This window comes from Ptychodera flava, chromosome 12 (assembly GCF_041260155.1).
Source record: "Ptychodera flava strain L36383 chromosome 12, AS_Pfla_20210202, whole genome shotgun sequence".
In the NCBI taxonomy this organism is placed as follows: domain Eukaryota; kingdom Metazoa; phylum Hemichordata; class Enteropneusta; family Ptychoderidae; genus Ptychodera; species Ptychodera flava.
This window is the reverse complement of record NC_091939.1, coordinates 23,007,448-23,032,362: the sequence shown is the minus strand read 5'-3', so window position 1 is coordinate 23,032,362 and position 24,915 is coordinate 23,007,448. Positions and strand designations below refer to the sequence as shown.

General features: G+C 39.8%; 1 protein-coding gene across 6 annotated transcripts in view; it reads left to right on the top strand.

The window, feature by feature from the left end:
• LOC139145422 (galactosylceramide sulfotransferase-like) overlaps nucleotides 1-22,568 on the top strand; it is a 30,747-nt gene extending 8,179 nt beyond the window's left edge. For 2 of the 6 annotated variants that reach the window (XM_070716596.1, XM_070716595.1), the window contains 2 exons: nucleotides 14,622-14,778; nucleotides 19,421-22,568. In XM_070716596.1, coding sequence (XP_070572697.1) covers nucleotides 14,636-14,778; nucleotides 19,421-20,546 — 1,269 coding nt within the window. In that variant the 5' untranslated portion in view covers nucleotides 14,622-14,635 and the 3' untranslated portion in view covers nucleotides 20,547-22,568. Of the gene's footprint in view, nucleotides 1-1,498; nucleotides 1,667-6,490; nucleotides 6,683-8,993; nucleotides 11,893-14,621; nucleotides 14,779-19,420 lie in introns of those variants that run through there. The other 4 variants (XM_070716592.1, XM_070716593.1, XM_070716594.1 and 1 more) reach the window with 3 other exon arrangements.
• The last annotated feature ends 2,347 nt before the right edge of the window (nucleotides 22,569-24,915 follow it).

The following is a 24,915-nucleotide window of genomic DNA, read 5'->3' as shown; positions in this document are numbered from 1 at the left end:
ACTCGTGAGCTATTCAGCTCTGGGACTATTCGACCCATAGACGTGTGTACATAAGCACAGGGCGTTGTCTACATGTCCGTCCCAAGGGGTGGGTAGGTGTTTCGTTGTATCGCTAATAAAGATATATTCTACCAACCTTTGGTGTTTCGGTTTAACTTAGCACTGCCCTTGACAATCTTGCGTATACGTTTTATTAACATGCTGCGTCTATTATCTGATGAGTTTGAGTGCCTAATTAGCCAAAGTAATCAAGTGTAAATTACTAATCTGTGGACGCTCTCACAAGATTATCACCGGATTAAATTTGACAAAGTCAACAACGAACGCACCAGCAAGGTATAACTGTCTTCAGTTATACCTTGCTGGTGCGTTCGTTGTTGACTTTGTCAAATTTAATCCGGTGATAATCTTGTGAGAGCGTCCACAGATTAGTAATTTACCCTTGATTACTTTGGCTAATTAGGCACTCAAACTCATCAGATAATAGACGCAGCATGTTGATAAAACGTATACGCAAGATTGTCAAGGGCAGTGCTAAGTTAAGACCGAAACACCAAAGGTTGGTAGAATATATCTTTATTAGCGATACAACGAAACACCTACCCACCCCTTTGGACGGACATGTAGACAACGCCCTGTGACATAAGCGAGACACGTACACACGTACGGTCTATGGGGCGCATAGTCCAAGAGCGGAATAGATCACAGGGGACTGTGGTGCGACGCTGAATTAGTGGTCAGCCTGTTGACGTGGATCCTCACAAAACTTCTGAAGAGGAAAAAAGTCGAGGATTTTAGCATTATCGTAACTGCTGAGCCGTGAACTGTATTTGAACTTGGAAGTTGTTGCAATTTGTGTAAGCATCACTCGATATGATTTGTTTTCGTCCCTCTGAATCCCTTTTTACTCCAAAACTGACAATATCACAAAATTATGCCGAAATGCCATGGTTAACAAGGGGCCCAGTACCGTAAAAGAGAATTACGTTTTCTTCCTATACTTTAACACTAACATATCCCATTAGTCATAACGCGTAAAGTTGGCATCGGCATATATACCGGTAAACTACTTTAGCTGAACTTGAAATTGTCCTGAGGTAACTGATTTTGTCCCAGCTTTGTAAACCATGAAAGGTTGTTTATGCCTTTGAAATGGCGAAAGGGAATGATCAAAATTTTAAAAAGGCGGCATTTTAGAATATTGAATGTGAAGCGTACTAAGAGACGGGTTTGTAATGTAGAAGCGCCAGAAAGTTACGTGTTCTTCACAATATCCAGTTTCAAATGAAGAGTGTCATGTTTATTTCACCCCCCCCCCCCACCAACGTCAGAGTCGTTAGTCCTCTTGCAAAATCCAAACAGATCAAAATCATCAAACTTTAACCTGAGAGCGAGTAACTCAAAAGTGTATATCTTATTGTGATTTGGAATACAGCGCTTTGGGTGCTTTTTCAACAGTAGAAAAGGCATTTTAATAGCACGTTTTTGTAAAGAGTAATTACATAACCACGAGAGATGAGACACCAAGCTACAACGATTTTTTATTCATGCACTCGCCGTCAAAAGAGACAATTCTTTAGTCACTGTATGTGACCGTGTAGAGAGAAGGTTGAGTTTTCCACCGGACGGTGAGTGTGGACAACAACAGCCCCGAGCAGTGATCGAGGTATGTCGAGATTTCTTGCCCAGAGGTGGCGGTAAAATCTGTAAGAGCAGGGGCTAGTACAATACATGACGGGATAGCGCTTGTAAAGTGGCGCACCTCAATACGGTAGTTTTCATTTGGTCATGCCATATACGTCGGCGATATACGCCCATTCAACATATCTCCCATTAAGTGTCCTCTATACAGTGATACATGTAGTCAGTCCATAGGTTAAGACTGACTTCTCCGAGAAGACTTCCCGACCTGGGAAAGTTATTATACACACCCCGCAACTTGAACAACTTTCGGAAAAAGGCCGACGTACACTTAATCATGGGTGTCCATTTTTTACATCCATGACTTCATGGCACAATCATTTCGATTGCAGGCAACCTTTATTCATGCATTGCGGAGTCTGGAATGAATTTCGTAGCCTTCTGTACTAGTCGCTGCATGGGCATTTGTCTATAACTTGGCGTTTCTGACGCTCTCATTGTGTACCATGCTCAGGCCATGGAAGTATAAGTGGTACTTGCGCTACTATACCTCCATGCTCAAGGGTATGATGACATCGCCATCATCGCGTCAGAATTTTGCCGAGTTATAAACAATGGAAGTATGCGTCTACCCTCATGATCTCAATAAGCCTCGGCATAGACAGTAGCGAGATGACAATGGATAGTTAGAACGGCCTCTTTGAACCGCACACAATGAACCCTCCTAAATGTTACGCAAGGGATCGAAGCCATTCATAAAGAAAGAAAATCACCCATAGAAATGCAAAAAGTTCAACATTTAACTCTTTGCTATAAAGTTTCTTCAAATTTGATTGTAACCTGACATGTATGCTAGTAAACACCTATTGCCTGGTCATGAGGGCTATAGCGCCCGTCTATTACCCCGAGGGGCCGTGTGTTACCATAGTAAACATCGCTATTCCCCGAGGCCGTAGGCCGAGGGGTATAGCGATGTGTTTCTGGTAACACACGGCCACGAGGGGTAATAGACGAGCGCTATAGTCCGAATAAAGACCAGGCTATAGTGTTTTATAACACACCACATGCTCATGTTGTATTGTTATATAGTTTTTATATTTTGCACCGCAACAATCCATTTTGACAAGTTTACTAGGCGATGTTTCCACAGCGGTTTCAGTTGTACGTGGTCCCACTTTCGTTGAAGGTCACGGGTTGGTCAACATTGCGTGTAACCGTTTTAGTAACCGTTCCTATCTTTCGCGATGTTGACTAACCTATAAAATCCCTGATAAAACAAAGGATTAGCATAATTAGTCATGTTGACTAATTAATTACAAGATGTGTGTATATGAGAGATAAACGTCCTTGTAATGAGGTGTAAAATAAATAAAGAGTCAAGAGGCTATAGGTTAGGCTATATAGTCATTTATTTTATTTACTACGATCAGTCAGAGCATGAAGAAAAGGAGAAGAACTGATAGAGAAAAGTGAGAAAAACTCAATAATAAGCTTATTAATAGTGTTTGGACCGCCTGTGGTCAAGGGGCTTAATTGTAATATTCCTGTGTCTGTACATTGTACATTATATACTAAGTCCCCTCCCCCTTCGTCCTATAGCATTAAAGTGCCTTATGCCTTAGGACAATATTTCATTTTTGAATGTTGTTGTCGATGTGTTCAATATTAATTCTGAGAATATCATGCTCCCTTCGTTGCATCAGTTATAGTTATAGAGCCCCCGATCTGTATAATGGTAGTACTTTAAGATTGCATTGTACACAATCCCCTAGTGCAAAAAGATATGTCCCTTAAGGGACCGTCTCAGATTGTCGCTGAAGTTCACTCAAAAAGCGAAATTCATTCGTTTAGGGGGAGGGGGTTTGACCTCCATTGAATTAGTGAACTTCACTTTCGCACTTTTATTTTGTGATCACAAGTTTTCGTGTGTTTATTTTAAATTAAAGAAAAACTGCATACTCGTGCCAACAAATTTGTAACTGTTTCCATCTCGTTTGTGCCCCAAACACAATTTTCCGATAGTAACATTGTATCCTAAACATTTCATACAAAGACAAAACGTATCATTTTTTTAAAAGAGTGCTATTTATAAGCGTCTGCTCTAACCACTATGTCTTTATTCTCACATGTTATGAACCTTGTCATAGTCGTTTTAATATGATTGAACATGCCTGGGCCCCCTTGTCAAAGTTTCTCGCTTATTTACCGCCCCTACCAAATACAAATTGCGTGTTCACAAAGACAAAGAACAGCACAAGAGATGCAAAGAGGGAAAGTAAAATAAAATGAAACTTTTATGCGGTAAAATGCCCTGTTAGTACTCAAATCTGATCGATTACTTTAATTGTAATGTGGCAACGGGAATACGTCTTTAGTAGCTATAGCAAAATGCAACATTGTACTCTCAGGCATTTCGCACTTTTGAAGTTTCGTTTAGGGGGGGGGGGGGTTGATCTAAACGAAGGAATTTCGTTTCTTGAACTTCTGCGACAATCTGAGACGGTCCCTAAGCGTGAGAAAAATATTTCATTTTAGCTTTTATTTATCAAACTTTTTTTCTACTTACACTGTGAATATCATGTCCCTCTTCATGGCTTCAGTGATAGTTATAGGCTCTGCCTTAAGCATGGCGTGACTTCCTGTATATAATTGTATTGTACGTAAGCCCGCTCCCCCCGGGGTCACCCAATAACATTAGTCCCTTAATTGTATAGACAATATTTCATTTTTGCATATGGCTATCAAAGTGTCTTCTTCTATTACTATGAATATCATATCCCACTTCACTGCTTCAGTGATAGTTATTGATCATGCATATGATTCTTGTGTATATTGAATTGTACATAAAGCCACCCGTCTTGTCCACAAACATAAATCCCTTAAGTGTGACTATAATATTTCTCTTTTTCATATTTTTATCATAGGACAATTTTTTATTTTTGCATAGTGTTATCCAAGTTTTATCTACATAGAATGTGAATATCATAATCCCACCCTAACCCTCTTCCCCCTTCGTTTTAGGGTCATAAGCCCTTCGTATCCCCCTTCCCCCTTCGTTTTAGGGCAACCCTGACAGGGCTTTATCAGCGCGCGTGACAGGGTTATATCACCAAAACCATGTTCTATCACTTTTTGGTCTATATCACGTGAGTGAGGCTCAGCCAATCGCAGTACCTGGATAATACGTGAGGTGTAATAATTTTTAATGTGCTTTGATATTTTGCACCTCAGCAATCCATCATAAGTTTACTTGGCGATATTTCTACAGCAGTTCGAGTTACAGAAGTACACAGTGCCACTTTCTTCCAAAAATATTCTAAGCATACCTAGGCAACATCCAGGGTTACACTTTAATCTTTTTGGTCTGTGAGCTGTTCAAGTTCCTACGGGCTGGAATGGAAAATATATCTATTTTAGAGCGAGGCTTGTCGCTCATCCCGGGCGCACATTACGTTCTCGTCACCTGCCATTGTTTAAGAGCTGCGGACGACACTACGGTCACGTGACCGGGCACTTTTCCAAATTTGGTTAAAACTATTTCAGTTGGGAAATAGCTTTTCAAAAATACCCTCTGACGTCACTTTTTGGGACCAGACGTACCTATTTTCTCGTCACATGACGTATTCTGGCGAATCGCGGCACGGAATGAGCATGTGGTGCGTTACAACAAACGCCTACCACATGGTCATGACGGCTATAGCGCCCGTTTATTACCCCGAGGGCTGTGCGTTACTAGACACACATTGCTATTCCCCGAGGCCATAGGCCGAGGGTATAGCGCCGTGTTTCTGATAACACACGGCCACTAGGGATGGAAAACGGGCGCCATAGCCCGAATGAAGACCATATTATAGGTGTTTATAACACGCCACACGCTCATGTTGTATTATGTTATGGTTTCTAATGTGTTTTGATATTAGTCACCGCAACAATAAACAAGTTTACTCGGCGATTCCCCCACAGCGGTAACAGTAGCACCAATGTCTTTACAAAAATATTCTAAGCATATCTAGCAACATATATGGTTAAACTTTTTTCTCTTTTTCGTCGATGAACTGTTCAAGTTCCTATGCGCTGTAGGAATAGCAAATCTTGCTGTTTCAGAGAGAGGCTCGTCACTCATCCCGGGCGCTCATTCATCCGCTACTGCTTCAAAACTGCAGACAACACTACGCGTATGGTCATGTGACCGGACACTTTTCCAAATTTGGCAAAAAACTATTTCCTTAGGGAAACAGTCTTTCAATACTACCCTCTGACGTCACTTTTGTCGATTCGGTCGGGACTAGACGTATCTATTTTCTCGTCAGGAGATGTATTCTTGCGAATCGCAACCAGAAATGAGTATCTGGGGTGTTATAGGCCTTAATGCCAGTTACCGTATAAAGAGTTTTTCCCAAAATATTCCAGAATAGCAGATCTAAAAAACCGTTAATACGGGTTAATACGAAGTCTTTCATAAACTATTGGATTGAAGCGCAAATTTTTCACATGACTTGGAAGATTGCCGAATAATGTCATATTTCAAAATTACAGGAGATGAAAACCGTGCACGCAGGAACGCGCTCAGGCTGTTGCGCGACACCAGCGTAAGTTGCGCATTCTCGAACGCACCCCTCGGACACCACCTGACTGGAACTTTCCGAAAACAGCTGGAACGAGCAGGTTACCAAATATGGAAAAAGTGTCGTTCCATGTTTACTACAGTTACAGTCAGGTCAGAGGGCGACGTTTACGGACGATCGATTCAGTCAGGTTTATCCAAACTTGAGAATTTAAATAGTGTGTTTTATTTCTTTCTTGGTGAAAACTACATGCCAATAGGGTTTATTGTTGGTTTTATTTCAAGAGATACTTTCCTCGTCAAGCGAACAGATACTTTCAATATCATGAAAGCGGGGAAGCCGCCGTCTCACTGGCGATGTTTGTCGCCACGTCTATTTGTTGCCCTAACGGCGTCGGCAATTGTCGCCTACCTGGTTGTCTTGTACACAGCGGAACTGGAGCCCAGATCCCTCAAAGTTGGACACCTCATCATCAGGTGAGTAAAGTAACGTTTCACCTTTCACCCAAAGAGTTATAGGGAAAAGGGAAAACAGTCATTTTGTTGTTATCGGTTTGGAAGTTGACAGAAAAAAGCCCCACTCGCCTCATTCATTATAGGGTAGTCTGAGTTACAAATCAAATTGTAATTTACATCAGAGCCCTCTGAGAGCTCGAAAAAAAGTACATGCGGATAAATTGCAAATACAATGTACATGTACATTCAGCAAGTGTTCAAAATAAGGATGAGTAACATCGTCATTACATCACAAAAATAAATTGATTTAAATCTGAACCCTCATTTGTAAACTGCATCATAAGATAATCATGCAACTTTACTTTAAAATTAGACGTAGTTGAGCTGTTTCTAATCGGAAGGGGAATTATGTTCCAAGTACTTGCAGGGCGCGGAAAGAGAACGACTTTTGACCCGTGGCAGTCTTGACCTTTTCAAGATACAAATGACCATGACTGGTATTACGGGTGTTCCATGAAATTCGATGAAAAACGTCAGTCAAATAAGGGGGTTGCGATGCCATTCAATGATTTGAATGTCAATAACGCAGTGCAATCGACAATAGGTAGGTCAATCGGCAACCAGTGCAAAGTTAAAAAGATAGTTCGTGAGGGAACACTCATGTCAACCACTAAAATTACTCTTCCAGCCCTCTACTAGAGTTTGTAAATACGGTGAAGACTTGACTTCGAAGTATTGCCCCCAAACAGTGCAACAATTTATCAAAGAAAGGAACAGTGCATTGTACACAACCAAAAGTGTATATTGTAGCGGTAAATGGACGTAGTTTGCGAGGGATACCGATTCTGATAGAAAATTTCTTACATAAGTCCTCGACATCAACATCCCAACACTATTACCTGAAACACACAAAGTCTGGTCGTCAGCGAACATATCTAACTCACCCGCATTAAGGCAAAGAGGAAGGTCGTTGATGGAAATCAAAAAAAGTAGAGCGTTGAGAATAGACCCTTGAGGGACGCCATTAACAATTGGCAAGACGTCCGACTCACATCCAAGATAGTGAACAAGCTGAGTTCTGTCTCCCAGGTAGGAGCGAAACCAACGGAGAGATGACCCGAAAACACCATAAATAGCGAGTTTATCTATAGGAATATCATGATCAACCAGATCAAAAGCCTTACGTAGATCCAAAAACAATAAACCATTGAAGAGACCAGAATCTATGTTCGAAAGAAGGTGATCCGTCAGTTGAATCAGGGCAGTGTGACATGAGTGATGTTCTCTGAAGCCAGATTGGGACTCAACAATCAAATGATTCACATGCAAATTAGAACAAAAGGCCAATGTACCCATGCCTTTCCAGGATTTTAGAGAGGAAGGGGAAAATAGAAATTGGCTTATAGTTGTTAACATTGTTTTTCGAACCATCCTTGTGAATGGGAACAACACGAGCACATTTAAGAGCGCATCTGTTATTGACGTTAAAAACACAAGTAACAGAGTCGGCAATACACGGCCCACCAAAATTCGAGGAGAGCTCATCATTACATTTTCATCGAGAATGGGGCACATAGGTGCAGAGCGGAATAGAACACGGGTGACTGTGATTCACTTCATCGATACGTAACTGCACATCTGTACTGTCAGTTCGTGGTGGAATGCTGAGGATGGTGACACCGTTGCGTCATTTTGACTTTGTCAATTCCACAAGATTCTCGTAGCTTGAAATAGCAAAAAATCGGCACCATTTTACAAGAATCTCCCTTCAGTAATGTTCGCCACGGGGACAGAAATTCCAACTTTTAAAATTTTACGATTCTTTTCTGATTTACCACTTGTGGGGATCATTTTAAAGCTACTGGAGTACGAACATTTTTGACCGTGTTAGTTTTTTGTTTAAATCGAAAAAGATTATTTTCCCCAATAGATAACACAGCGTTGGAGGCCATTTCGAATTCCAAATATCGGAAATTTGTTTCTCTGGTACCAAACTTTTCGGGGTAACCCCTGATTTTCGTCCTGATTTGGCAGGAGAATGAGTGAAAGTTTCAAATTAGAGCAAAAGTTTATAATAGGTCTTCTACTTTAGAGACGCATACTACCTAGCCAAGTGTGCTCAGAACATTTGATTTCAATTTTTGAGTGTGCAAATACTTTGAAATTACACATAACGTTACTGCCTACAGCACAAAAATCGGAAACAGCATTTAACAGTGAAAACTTTGCGAATCGAAACTAAGTACCCAGGGAATGTTACAGATTTTAACCTTCAGTTAATTTGATGTTCATGAACTTGAATGTAAGGCTTTCCTCTCTCATTTTTTTTCAGACAATCACTTTCGGCGTTGATTCTGGGTAGCCAGCTGAATTCATCTGACGAAGAGACAATGGCGACAGAGCCGCCCTGTGAACCAGTTCATCAGATCATCTTTATCAAGACCCACAAAACGGCGAGCACCACCACCAACACGCTGATACAACGCTACGGCATGAAGCACAATCTGTCCTTCGCGTTGCCTGCGGGAAACCAACTCTTCAACGAGGCAAAATTATATTCACGCAGTATGCTGTTTCGGCGGGCTCCGCAGCCGGGCAGCGGCGACATCTTCAACATTCTGGCCAATCACATGCGTTACAACAGACCCGAGCTGGAGAAGACCGTGCCAGACGCCAAGTACATCACGATTCTGCGCCATCCAGTCACAAAATTTGAGTCCACGTTTGGATATTACAACTTCATTAAAGGCTTACACTTGGAAGGCCATGTAAACCCACTGGAAACGTTCATGAAAACTCCAGAAACGCTCCTCCATAAATATCCTCTTTCGATGAATAATCAGCTGAGGAACGGGATGATGTTCACACTAGGGTTTGATCATAAATTCGATGACAACGAGACGGTCATCAACAAAACGATAGAGCGTCTGGACAAAGAATTAGATTTAGTTCTGTTAACCGAATATTACGACGAATCTCTCCTGTTGTTGAAAGAGTTGATGTGTTGGGAGATTGAAGATATTCTATACATCCCAAAGGGCTACAGGAGCCAAAACAGGCGCTATGAAATGTCGGATAAACTGGCTCAGAAAATTCTGAAGTGGAATAGAGCCGATGAACGACTATACGACCATTTTAATCGGACCTTTTGGAGGAAAGTTGAAGAGTACGGTCCAAACTTTGGCAGTGACCTTGACGAATTTCGCAGGACCCAAAAGCAGTTTTACGACGGTTGCGTCGACAACGAGAAGTTGAAACAAAATGCGTTTGGCGGACGGGAAGACGCCCTCGTTATGAAGAGAAACTCTTCTCACGATTGCGAAATAAGTTTTATGCGGGTCGGCAAATTTCATTACAAGATGCAAAAAGAAATGAGAACTCGTGAAAAAGAGAGAAATCCAGAGTCTCAGACGTCAGTAAAAGGGAATATCAGAAATCGCATCAAAAGAGGAATCGGACGATCGCTTTGAAACTTATTATATAGCAAAGAATGATATTTCTCTCAACACTTGATCATAACGATGTACGACACCACAGGAAAGAGTATAGCAGCGTGTCTCGCCAAACTACATGCGACGTTTCACCCAACCGGGTATACCCTATTGAGGTAGTGTGCTCCTCGAAAGTGAAAGACTTAAACTTTTGCTCAAATTTTCCTCTAGGAAACTGTCAATCATTGTATTGCTGAATCAAGAATAACATCAGGGGTCACCATGCAAAGTCTGGTACTGGAGAAACAAGTGATTAACCAACATTTACGGATATTTGAAATTTAAAATGACTGCCATCTCTGAGTTAACTCTACGGGAAAAATTAAAATAATCGATTTTCGAAAAAAAACTTATATCATAAAAAGTTTTCTTACTCCAAGAGCTTTTAAAGGAGCCCCCACAAGTGGTATATCACAAAGGAAATGTAATTAAAGCTGCAAGCAGCTTCACGGGGCCCAAGCACTTGCGAACACTGGCAAAAGGTACCAGAGTAATAATTCATAACCCTCTTACTCCGTTAGGTGCTTTTCTCATCAAATTTAAAGAGTGTAGCACTTGTGGTAATTTATTTATAGGCATATTTGTAAAATCGAGGTCAAAGGTCGTCTGGGTGTCTTGAAGATATGTCAAAAACACTTGTTCCCGATTCTATCGATGTGTACCAAAATTCAGACCTGTAGCTCTATTGGTTAGCCCAGAAGTATATCAGTGCATTATTATTAATGAGGTACAGGACGTGTCTCCATAAGGTCCCCCATCATACGAAATATGAATGGTGTAGAACTTGTGGTAACTGATTTAGAGGCATATACGCATATTTGAGGTCAAAGGTCATCGGGGTCACGTAACATTTTGTCAAAGCTCCGGAGGGCTTGGGCTCCTAAAAAATTGAGACTTCCAATATCTGTCCCCGAGGTGCATTCTAACTTAAAATCTAGAGATGAGTGTCAGATTCTCGACTTCCTGAGAGTTCGTCTGCCTCGCGTTTATGGTGGATAATTCATAATTCAAGTGTCCATCGCCACCGTGCACATAATACTGAAGCGAAAAGATGACACAAATTATTCACAAGGTAGATAGCTACGAAATGAAAACCATCGGTTTTCGAAAGGAAAAACAATAAAGCAGTGTAAGTGCAATTAAGAATACACGACCAGACACAAAGAAGTGGACCAATCTAGTCAGGACAATAGAGTTAGTCCTAGGTCGCCTCACGATTCTGCAGAAAGAATGGGCGCGACGCCCTGGCCAGTAACATTCATTTATGGGCAAGGGCAAGAGAAAAGCCAAAAAATTACGGACGAGGCTTGTTAAGCCCGTTAATTTTGGTTTCCTCTCACGCTAGTGGTTAGGGCGGAGTCCGTTATTTCCATTATACTATCAACGAACCCAAGAAAACCGTAGAAATTTACGAAAATTTCCCACGCGAAAGATAATGGGGCCCGCCCCAGAGCTTGTGCTATACGCGACGCACAGTCACGAGCCCTGTAAATATTTTGCAAATCCTGAGATTTTTTGGGTAATAAGTGTCAAATATCAGTTTAATACGTACTGTTCAGTTACCTAGCATTCAAGGAAATTGGTTGTTTTATAAAACGTCTACAGAATATTGTTAAACAATAAAGTTTTTAAAGAACAATTTTAAAGTCGCCTTTGTTTACCCTTTTCCTGAATTACATTTAGCTTTAGGTTTAAGAAAGTTAATAAAGTTGTTTTGAGTCTTAGACCAACTACCCGGTATGTTTTGTATAGTGTGCATTTATTCTTCATTATTATACACCTACTGCCGTAACCTATGGGAGTTTGGCCGTCCAATAACTTTCCGTATTTTGTATAGTACGCGGAGTCCCGAATACGGGAGACGCGCGACGCGCCTGTTTGACCTTTGACGTTGCAATTTTATTTCAACAATCGCGCGCGTTCCACTCATATCGCGCGTGCCGCATCCCTCAAAATTTACCATAGAATTAGTTTATACGGACGATTAATGGAGGGAAGTGTATAATAATAGGGTTATACACAAAATACGGCCTTGTACGAGGGCTCAGTGAGTGACGTATTAGTCAAGCCTTCGGCTTGTCCAATACGTCACTCACTGAGCCCTCGTCCATACAGGGCCGTATTTTGTGAATAACCCTATAATATGTATTACCAAATTTTTGTAAAATAGATTGGGGTTCATCAAAGATTGGCTTTAATATAAAATTCTACTTTATGGTTATTGGTATTATGCATGTTATTGTTCTTTCACTGCCGTAAAAGTTTTCACCTTGTTTTTACAATGCACAATGCTAGCTTTATCAAGAGGTGCTTCTATCATACACAGTAATATATACTGTTTTTTTCCAGGGTGTTGAAAATATTTACTGGTCAACACTGTTTCTAGGGAGATTTTATGCCTACCAATTAAAATTAAAGACAAAAAATTATAGGAATTGGAATTTCAGATAGGTAGAGGTAATACTTTTCATGATTTGTATGATATACTAAATAATCAAGGATCGTCAGGATCAGTCTTGGGAAGGCATTCATGGTGAACCCACACATCAGTCCTGGTCACGTCCAGATTTAGTAACCCTATCGCGATAACGTAAAAGGTATACAGTCACGTGTAATCTAAATATGCCCATATATGGTCAAAGGGACGTTCATGATATTCAAAATGCCCATGTGAGGGCGCTGTTTTTAAAAAGCGGCCACCCGCTTAAAATCTGTGATTGTTTAGATTTTCTCTTTCCATGGTAACTGTGGCAAAATTGGAACAGGTGACAGTTTACCTTTAACATAGTATCCCAATATCAGCGATTTTTTTTTGTTGAAAAAAGGTTTGCTTTGACTGTACTGGACAAAAAATGTTTTAAGGTAACCTTTGGGAAATATATTGCTGCCAGGATGGACGAAAACAAATTATTGCTATACCTATTGCCTCCACCTGCCCCCGAAATCAAATGGTCCACTCAGTATCGCGTTGCTGGAGCACTGCAGTCAACAACGGTTTACAGTTCAGTGACTGCAGTCAACCTACAGCTAGCATCTTTAGCACAAACATTGCAAGTATGATCAGTTGAAAATGATCGTGTCCGATTTAGGCCGACAACTCAGATGTTCTCTGTTCTTATATATTCTAAATAAACGATTTGTCTCGTCATCAGCACCTGACTGGTGAATTCGTGGAGAGTCGATATATTTTGATTTTTTGAACGTGAACCTACTGTACATTTCAGGCAATACGTATACCAACATTTAAGAGAGCATATTCTGTAGGGGACGCATTCATATATTTGCGTACTTTTCATGAAGCACTTTAGATGATATTCGAGGTCGAAGAAAGTGGTTACAATGTAATGGGAAATGGATAATAAAAGGCAATACAGACAAGAATATGTTTTCAACGATTTATTACATGTACAATGTATTTTAGAGACTGTTTTTCATATGCTTCTCATATGTTTAATAAAAGAAATTATCTATAAAACTCATTAATGCGTGCAGTTGATCATCGTCGGACTTTCCCTTCGATTCGATATGTTCTTCAACTTCATCCATTAGAGTCGGTAGAAAGTAGAAAAAAAGTGATCAGAAATTCAAAACTCGGAGTCAAAAATGAAAAACATGGGACCTAAATTCAACTCAGCTTCCAATCACCCTTTAAAAATGATATTCAAATGATTACAAAATGTTTTTTTTAATTCGCAATTGCTTTTTGTGTTTCACTATAATTTTACTTTTGTTGAACTTACCACTGACATTGTCGCAAAGTGATGAATTACACATAAGTTGCTGGGTGGATTTGCAAATGTGCAAACAACTTAGGCCATGTTGTTTCGTGGCGTCAGTACCGTTCGTGTCCAAATCGAGTGGAATTGCGCGGGATTTATCGCGTCCAAGGACTCTAATGTATTGCACCAATTTGGAAGATTATAACAGGGGCCAATTTCAAAATAGAAAATTACCTCATTTAAAAATAATACGTCGGTTCCCTTGGAGTTGAGGATGATGACACCAGGGTGAAAGTAATTATCATTTTTTTTCATTTAATGAGTTTCCTTCCATTAGTATTTGGTGTACGTGTACGTAGTGATCTTGTTTGACCACCATCCCGTCTAAACGTAGTTCGGCTTGCTTTTGGTAGTAACAACAACAACAAAATATTGAAAATTTTGACCACATATTTTCTTTTTAATAAGCAAGTCATTTGGAAGCTGGCTGCGCAGCTGCTGTTACTATCGCTAGTGCGCAATTGCTGTATTGTTCAGACAGCGCATGTTCGGTAAATTGCAAACCTTCCATTTTAGTGTACTGTCAAGCTGAGGCCTATCCTTGTAACATCACACAACTCGAGAATCTGGTAAAACATGAGTGTGTATGCAATACAACGTAGGAGAATTTGATGCGTCAATTTTACGGTTTTTTTTCTTATTGTGAAAATATGGTAATTCTTTTCTGTATTTTGTATTTTTCCCTCACAGATTCTTACGTCAGCATGGGAAGGTCATTGCCTTCAATGAACCGATGGCCTCGCCTTCTAGCTACCTTCATCGCGACAGCATGTGTTGGCTATCTCTTTGTCTTGTACAGGGTGGAACTTGAGGTAAACTCCATCAAAGTCGGACAATTCGTCAAGAGGTGAGGAAACACGATTTGCACTTCAATTTATCCAATGTTTTCACTCCCACTTGATTATTTATATTTATGTTCTTGATTAGACTAGAGTGGTTACAAGTCCATGTGTGTGTAACAAATTTGATTTTAGAATTTCACTGAAATGTTGATTCACTATACATGGCAGTCTATGATGTAACCCTATGAATAATTTTTTCCAATACAAAAATAGTAAAATCTGTGCATTTATGTACACTTGATTACTGGTATTAATGTTCATGATTAGACTAGAGTGGTTTCAAGTCAATGGTTGGGCAAGAAATTTGATTTTGGAATTTCACTGAAATGTCGATTCACTATACATAGCAGTCTATGATGAAACTATGAATAATTTTTTTCCTATACAAAACTTGGTAAATCTGTGCATTTATGTACACTTGATTATTGGTATTAATGTTCATGATTAGACTAGAGTGGTTTCAAGTCAATGGTTGTGCAAGAAATTTGATTTTGGAATTTCACAGAAATGTTGATTCACTATACACGGTAGGCTATGAGAAAACTACAAATAACTCATAGGTTATCTGATCCTAAATTGTTATTCAAAAATTGTTCGACCTGAAGCTTCCAGTTGTTATTGATGACACTCTGCACTATTCTGAATAGTTTATATTCTGTCAATGTCCTCAAAAAATAAAAAATGTACATACAGCAACATGAACGTTTGACACCGACCTATACCCAATGTATTGTCAATGGGAGAATGATATCAAATAAGTGATCTCCCAAATTGTTATTGAAAGAGTCATTAATGGGGACAGTTATGCACAATAGAGGAGTTGAACAAGTAGAAATCATGAAATTTAAATCATTGTGGCTGCTTGGATCATCAATGCATTGTTTATTATACCTTAAATTTGCACCCGAAGGGCGCGCCAAAAATGGAAATGGCAGAAAATGAAAGTGCCAGGAGGTATTTTTTCTTTTTTCAGTATTCCATGTTCTTCAATATGTGAACATGCAATTTTAGCTTTGATGCATGAAAAAAGGTGACCCTCCCTCATAGGCTTGCACAAAATTTTATGACCCTGCAAAATGCTTGCGCGAAAAATGGCGACCCACCCCCAAAAAACACCGGCCCACCCCCTGTAATTTATGTCCAGTCCCTAAGTAAAGATGGCGGCCGCGTGATTCCAAATGGCTCTAATGACGAAGAATAACCCCACCTCCAAATTGATCCATTGACGTCTCCTTGGACAAAGACAGGAATTCTGATCAACCGTCTCTTGCGGTCAGGGTAGATACGGCACTCGAAATAGTAACTGATACCTCAAGAAGAACAAAAAGGCTTGAAGAGCTGGAAAAACGTGTAACGTACATAGAAAGAGCCATAGACGAGCAGGCGGCATCATCGAAAGCAACCACTGTCAAGCTCCAAAATTGGCAGAAAGGTTCGAAGACTTGTCTAACAAACAGAGAAGGAACAACGTTATATTTACTGGGATACCAGAAAGAATTGAGAAAGATATAGCTGGCGGATGTTTGGAGTTGGTGAAGAAAATTATGACTGAACACGCTTTGGGAAATCGACCGTTCGCACAGAACCCCATACCAGAGCCTAAAGAAGGAAGAATTCCTCGATTTGTCCACATTCGATATCTCCGTCATACCGACCGAGTCTCCTTACTTAAGCAAGCTCCACGTAGACTGAAAAATAATCCAGTGGAATTTCGAGAAACTAGACATAAGATTTTTATAAATGACGACGTGACCCAAATCGGTACAACAACAGCGGAAAGAGCTACGGAAATTACGCGACCAATTCCGCCGACGCCACCTCCCAATAGCGTTCATTCTCCATTGGTTTCCGCGGTTCTCGTGTGTAAGGATAAGTATGGTAAATTACAGCGTGTAAGGCAAGGAAAGGATTTTGATAGACTGGAAGTCTGAACGTTTTTAACCAATGTGCCTTTTTGGTCAGTGTTTCTTGTGCTTTTATCCTTCTGTGTTGCTTGGGACTACTGGAAAAACAATAAACGAGTTTAAAAATCTTGAAGATTTATGGAATCATCAGCGCTATCCCTTTACCTCGGCGTTCAATGCTAAACACTGGGAATTTTGAGAAGTTAGAGAGGGACAAGGTATATATAGATAACACTTGCGTGTCTCTGGATTCTTTAACGTCTAAAATTTGTACTGCAGGCTTGCCAAATTAAAAATATCTCGGCCACCTTCTTCCAAACTCAAAATTATGGCTAAATATAATTTAACAGAGTAAAATTGCAAATTGGTCTATTCATTGGCCTTCAGATGCTCACTTTGTCAGACTTGCGCGCTTTCCAGTTTAAAATCCTCCACAACTATTTGGCCACAAATGACAAAACCCTGCAAGTGGAAAATAGTAGATTCCCCGAACTGTACTTTAAGTGGCGAGCTCGAAGAGACAACTTCTTATCTTTTCGTTTACTGTGTGAAGGCTCAGGATATTTTGACAAGTCTGCAAACTCACTGCGAGGCATTGAAAGACGTACCTTCCAACGAGGAAAAATATCATTATTGGCTTGTTAGAAAGTTGTAAACAGCCACTGAATCACTTGATTTTGCTTTTTACACGGTATATCTACATATGTAAGGTTCAGAATAAACAACATTCCCATGCCGGTATGAATTTCTATGTAAAACAAAACCGGCAGATAGAGTTCTATGTTGCTGAAAAGAAAAACAAACTCAATTTTCACCACAGAAAATGGGATAGCTTAAACCCATTGATTGATATGTAAAGATTCTCACTTCTTGTAAATTAAGTAAGCTTCACTAGATTCGTGTGCACATTTTTGTTCTTCTTTTATTGCTTTGTTTAATATGGAAATAAAGAAAAAAATTAAAAAATCGCAAGAATTCCGGGAATTATATTTCCAACCAAAAAGTGGCAAGTGTGACGTTACAGGTGAGTGCGTGACAAGATAAAAAACCCATAAAAATCAGACTCCGTAATCCCAACACTGCATAGCACAGCCTTGTCGACACAGATACTGCTGTATGCTGAACGCCCAAGCTCTGTGACATCTTGGTGTATGCAGCACCGGGCCGAACAGAGACAAGTGTGTTGTTCCGATAATCTGACCTAACCTATTTTTAGCTGCCGACCCTAAACTTTTTAGAGCTACGTAAACACGGAAGTATAAAAAAGAAGAAAGAAAAACCCGTAAAATCACGCGTTCGTTACTTGGCATTTGATTTTTGCTTGAACGAGGATGTCTTTTATGTTTTTTTTTTCTTTTATATGTATAATACATTTTTCTTAAAATGTTGTGGCCAGTGTTTTACCGCCCTGAACCCCTGAAAAATGCATTATTTGATAATAAAAATATTTTGGAAAAAAATTCCTGCCGACTTACCTACCCTACTTTTGAAAACCATGCTATCTGAACAGCACAATTTATTTATTTTTGGCCTTGTACAGACAAGAAGTGTTTTCATAGCAATCTGTTACAAAACTGTTGCCACGGCTCTGTTTAAAGCATCATCAAATTAGCAAGATACAACTACCGTAAAAAACGGATTTTAATGAGCGATGACTTTCGATGTTATTTCAGCGGGAGGGACGCAAATCACTTTGATGTCAGGTGTAGCAGCCGGCAAAATAATGGTATGACAGCGACTTTGCTCTTGCCATAATTTGCCAAAGGAAACAGTCCGTTGCTCAAATAATCGATTTGTTCTCGAAGTGACACAAAACTGTTAATCTTGACTTTGGAAGTATATTATTACAGATCGCCTGACACAATCGATAACTTGGAGCAAGATGTGTTAGTCACTATGTCGGAAACTGCGGTGACATGGGGCCTTAATGATGTTATGCCTCCGGCCCCTTAAAGAAACCACACAAACCAAAACCGAAGATGATATCCGAACCACATTATATGTGTGGTTTGTCTTGAACCGTTGGCAATACGGGAACTAGACGTACTGTCCAAATTGCGGACTTGCCAAAAGGTAGTAAATGGTGCGTTCTGACCAGTTAGCGGGTCGGTATGTTGGGATGTGTGGTGCTATTTAGACTACGTGTGACCAAAGACAGTAATGGGGACCTTTACTGTCAATGTTGTGCCCCCTTCCCCCCCGGGCAGTATTTCAACTTTCGGAGAGTTGATTTCTTTGTTTTTGACTGGTGTCACCGCCAACTGGCGACTCAATTTAGACTGTATGTCTAGTTTCCGTATCGCCAACGGTTCAACGCAAACCACTGTATGTGCAATATAGCATTTTCTTCGGGAACTGCTTTCTTGGAACTCTGCATCGACAGATAATGGTATTATCTTATATTTTTGACAATGGCGGTGAATTTTTAGAGGTAGAAAACATCTGGAGCCACAAATGCTGGATAATCGGATACATTATCAGTAATAACTCGGGGGATGACGTCACAAAATTCCTGGTATTCAAAAAAGGTATAATATAATAAATACTAGCCCATGAATGGAAACTTTAATGTAATCCAATGTAATATATTTTATGTATTTTTTCACTCATATTTAGTATCGACCACTCTGTTTTGATCAAGAAACTAGCAACAATATTATTCAATAAGATTATTTCATCACACTCCAAGGTTTACGGTATATATGCGGTCGTGTAATACATTCCTTTTATTCTCGTTTCTCAGGTACGCTCTTTCATTTCGGGGAAATATGTCGTATTCAGAATACGTCTACCAGACGAAGCCGCCCTGTGAGCCGATACATCAGTTAGTCTTCGTCAAGACCCACAAGACGGCCAGCACCACCACCAACACGTTGATACAACGCTACGGTATGAAGCACAACCTGTCCTTCGCGATACCCCAGGGAAACCAAATGTTCAGCGAGACCAGGTTGTACTCACGCAGTATGCTGTTTCGGCAATCTCCGCCGCCCGGCAGCGCCAACTACTTCAACCTCTTGGCCAATCACATGCGTTTCAACAGACGAGAGCTGGACAAGACCGTGCCGAACGCCACGTACATTACGATTCTGCGCCATCCAATCACAAAATTTGAGTCCACTTTTGGGTATTACAACTTTGCTCATTCACTACGACTTGAAAGGTATCCGAACCCATTAGAATTCTTCATGCGAACCCCCGAACAGCTTCTTCGAAGTGGACATAACGCGATGAAAAACCAGCTGAGGAACGGGATGATGTTCACTCTTGGGTTTGATCATAGATTCGATGACAACGAGGCGGTCATCAACAAAACGATAGAGCGTCTGGACAAAGAATTAGATTTAGTTTTGTTAACCGAATATTACGACGAATCTCTCCTGTTGTTGAAAGAGTTGATGTGTTGGGAGGTTGAAGATATTCTATACATCCCAAAGGGCTACAGGAGCCAAAACAGGCGCTATGCAATGTCGGATAAACTGGCTCAGAAAATTCTGAAGTGGAATAGAGCCGATCAACGACTATACGACCATTTTAATCGGACCTTTTGGAGGAAAGTTGAAGAGTACGGTCCAAACTTTGGCAGTGACCTTGACGAATTTCGCAGGATTCAAAAGCAGTTCTACGACCATTGTGTCGATGCCAACACGACGACCGTGCGCAAGAACCGGGAAGACGCCCTCGTCATGAAGAAGAACTCTTCCGAAGATTGCGAACTCAGCTTTTTTCGGGTCAGCAACTTTCATTACAAGTTTAAAGGGCAAGCGAAAGTTGCAGAACAGAAGACAAAACAAAAGACGACACCCCCAAGAAAGACAACACAGAGAAGAATTCCTGGTAAGTCTCACCCCAGACCATCACGCCACTGAAAGTCTGAATCGAATGACAACTGACTGCTCACGGATCCGAGTCACGGAAAAGAAAGGACCCCAAGGGTCGTAATGCCCTGCCCTAGCGAGCTTGCCTGATTTTCGGCTACCAATTCAAAGCCTAAGTAATTTTGAAGATGGTGTCGTCCAGTGAATTACAAATGAAACGTCTCTCATCACCTTGACACAACCGGGAGAACCCTGAGGATATTTATCCTTTAATCAGCATTACGTTAATGATGTGACGTTGTCAGTTTATTCCTTACCTGTTATGTGGTTGGCACTGTGTGGCAGAGCTAATATGATTCTTAGAAAATTTTACCATTGCTCTGTTGAGGTGAAATCTCGTCTTTTTAATGCTTTCTGTAATAACATTTATGGTAATCATCTGTGGTGCGATTTTAATGTTGGTGTTATACGAAGTATTACTGTTTGTCATAATAATGCTCTACGGAGACTTTTTGGTTTTTCAAGATACGCTAGTGCCTCAAAAGTTTTTGCTGATAATTCAATGAATTGCTTGTCTGTTTTACGAAGACGGGCTGCTCATAATTTTAGAGTCCGTTTGCAAAATAGTACTAATGTTTTGATTAACAGCCTTGTTGCATGTGACAGGCGGTTTTATGGACTACAAGCCCATTGGATTAATATTTTATATTAAGTGGTTTTTTTGTTGTTGTCTTGTCATTTTTTCTTTTATGTTTTTATATGGACGTTTTTTATGTCTGAATTAAAGATTAAATAATAATAATAATAATAATAATAATAATAATAATCAATATGCCAGCTCACAATTGACACTCCACCGGATTAAGCTACAATCTGGCAGGACTGAAGAACAGTGGGTCCAGGCTAGGTGACTGTATAATTCAACAATACTACACTGCAGTAAAGGGTATTTATATGTTGTCACCAGGAAAGACATCCTAAGACAAGCACTTCTTTATATCGTAGGGAAGATGAGCCCAGGTTCTTCCTTTGAGGTACTATATGCGCTCCGAAAGTAAAACATTGAAGCAATTTTCTCTAACTTTCCGAGAAAAGCCAAGCGACTGGGTCCAGTGAACATTTACCTCAAATGAAGATAGTATTTGGTGAACTTCAAGATATATACAATGTGTGCTATTACATTTCAGTATTTACATTTTGACAAGTCATCATTTAAAAGTGAATTTTCTTTGAAGTTGGTCGGTTGGATTTATTATTTTGCCTTGTTTTAATCGCAATATTTGTCTTCTTTGCATTCTGGACTAACTTAAACAGCTACATAAAACTTTGGGTTTATATTTATAGTTTAGACTGTAATGTGATATTTTAATGCAATCGTTTAAATGCAACTTGAAAATTTTGTTTTAAATTCGTCAAAATCTGCGCCTAATCGTGTTTTTGGTTAGAATGCCATTTGTTGGGTAGACGTGAAAAGGGCAAAACTTGGGAAAATGGCTCGTTGAGCAAAAAAAAAAATAAAATATAGAACTGTACCGAAGTCCGAGACGGTCTCTCTCAGCCTGGAGTATCAAATACCCTGTCGATGAATTTCAATGCGGCGGTATCGACAGTAACCCCTCCTTTAGATTTCTACCGGCCAAGGCTCACATCACGGGACGTGTAACCAAAATTTAAAAATGTCTTCCTTTAATAGCATTTCATACGTAGATGTATGGTGTAACGATAACTTTAAATATGTCTCCATCTTGACAGTGACCTTGAAGTAATGCAACGAGTTTGAATTTTGATGATAAATTATACATGAGTATACAATTGTTACGTGAGAAAAAAACCCCGTGAAGTCATCGAATTTCTTTTAAATAAAATTTATTACAAAAAATAAATCTAATCCTGTAATCACTAAGTCAAGGGATAAAGTACAAACTGTAAAAGTTTACAGGCTACTTATCTCAGCTTGGACGGCACAAAGTTCCAGAATTGAGTCATACAACAGGGTATTGCAAGCAATATTCGTGTAGAAGTTATGAATATGACTAATAAATCACATGTATTAAACTTTTTTTCATTATACAAGCCTTACCTGTGCCTAGTGTGTGCCTATTACTTTACCCTAGCTATCTCTGTATAGTATTTCAAAGAAAACAGTTCATATCTAACACGATTGGAACTAATTTGGGATAATTGGATGGTGAAGTAATGTCTATTTGATCTACAAATGTAAGCGCATCTGCTTTTCTTTTTAAGTTATACACTTGTTTTTATGAGTAATTTGTAATATCACAACATTCAGCTATAGGGCACCTAACATTTTTGAGAAATTTGAAAAATGTTAAAATCCAATTATCCCAAATTAGTTTCAGTCGTGTTATCTGTTAATTGCCCTCCGTAATCCCCTCATTAATTTGATCTGCCGATCACCAGCGCGGGGGCTTATCGCCCTGACCAAATAACTCGTTCCGTCTACTACCTTATGAGCTGCTAAAGAGTTATTTGGTCAGGGGGATAAGTCAATTTCAATCGGAAATCTCGCATCGTGTTCGCTAAAGGGAGGGAAAACCGATTTTTGGAAGGCTCAGCAAAACGCTTGTCACGTGGCTATTATGCAAATAATGACTGTTTACTGTGCACGGTCGGACTACCTAATATTAGGGCTTTCAGAAAATATATACTGAGGTTGGGAAACTGAGAAAAAAATTAAAAATCTGAAAGTGTATGTCGCTACCTTAAGAATGTTCTAGACTAATCGTAGTCGGGTCATGAGTGGGGTAAAATGACCTACTTAACACAATCATAATTTAAAAAAATGTTCATCTGTCTAGCCTATTTCAAACTGGGCAAGGTCGGTTTTCTTTGGGTGATTTCCTTTACAGAGCATATATGTTAGGTAACATGCCCTATGTCGGTAACTTGTATTGGTTTTCTTTAAAGTTTCCCTTATAGAGCACATATGTTAGGTAACATGCCTTTCCCCCCTTTGTTTCTGTTTTTTGTTTGTTTCTTTTATTTCTTTTCTGAGCTTTATTCATAACATATACCGAAAATATAGTTAAACATGTTCAATTCAAAACCTGACATGCACAATGCGCATGTCGGTAAAAATATTTGGAGCCCCGATGAAAGGAGGGTACCACTGTACAGTTTATTTTTTTTAAGTGGTTTGGTTTGGTTTGTTACAGTGCTTTTATGAATAGGCTACTGTCGAGATGGCAAAGGCTGCTTAATCTTCAGTGCATTGATCTAACATATGCGAAGGACTTTACTCACTTACATTCAGAGATAAATGTTTTGCCACCGTGAACAATAGATAGCACTCGAGGCCAAGCTTGAACAATGGATACAGAACAATTGGATCACAAGCTCAAAATCACAGACAAATATAGACACAGACTTGCAACGGGTATTGTTCAAGGCGTGAAACGGTTACGTAACCCATCCATGCACAAGGAATCTTTCAAGCATTCTCTTTCAAAATCAAGATTAAATATCGGGAGTCATCGAGCAAATTTTGGGTTGATGTGCAGAGCCTCGGAAGCTGATGTCCAATTGGATGGCTGAATCTTAATGTTATAAGTAAATAATACAAATGGACTCCCTAAGTTGCTGTGAATAGTGACAATCGACCAATCAGATATAACTTTCCGAGCACGCTGTGCATCAGCTGCAAATTTTGGTACTAGAGAAACAAATTACCCAAGATTTACAGATATTTGAAATTAAAATGGCCGTCAGCCCTGTGTTAACTCTGTGGAGAAGAATGAATCTTGCGATTTTCGAAAAACTAAGCCGGTAAAATTTTTTCTTTGTCCGAGAGATTTAAAATCAGCCCAAGAAAGGAATTGTAAGTTGAGAGCCCAAATATCTGTCCCCGAGGCGCATTCTATCTTAAAGGTATACAATCACCTGTCATATAAATATGCCCATATATGTTCAAAGGGGCGTTCTTTGGTATTCAAAATACCCATGTGAGGGCGCTCTTTTTTAAAAAGCGGCCACCCGCTGAAAATCTGTGATTGGTTAGATTTTCTCTTTCCATGGTAACTGGCAAAATTGGAACAGGTGACAGTATACCTTTAAAGTAAGCACCTACCACAGAGAAATAAAAAAGCCCACTTAATTCTTGGCGACAATCATGGACAAGTAAAACCAAGCGCAGGGGAAGCAATATTGAATAAATCAATGCTGTCATATCGCGGGTGGGTGTGGATGTTGATGGCGCACTGCTATTTCCATCGGTACTGATAAGCAGGCATGCTACATAGATGCGTAAATATTTGAAAAGAAAAGCAAAAGTGAAATGAATAAAATCTCGGTCAGTTGCACTGACATTTTCCCTTATCTTATAAAATTTTTTTGCGAAAACTTTCAAGTAAGTCGTTACTCACATTTTGTTAACAAACGTCCAATTCCTCTACTTAGAGTG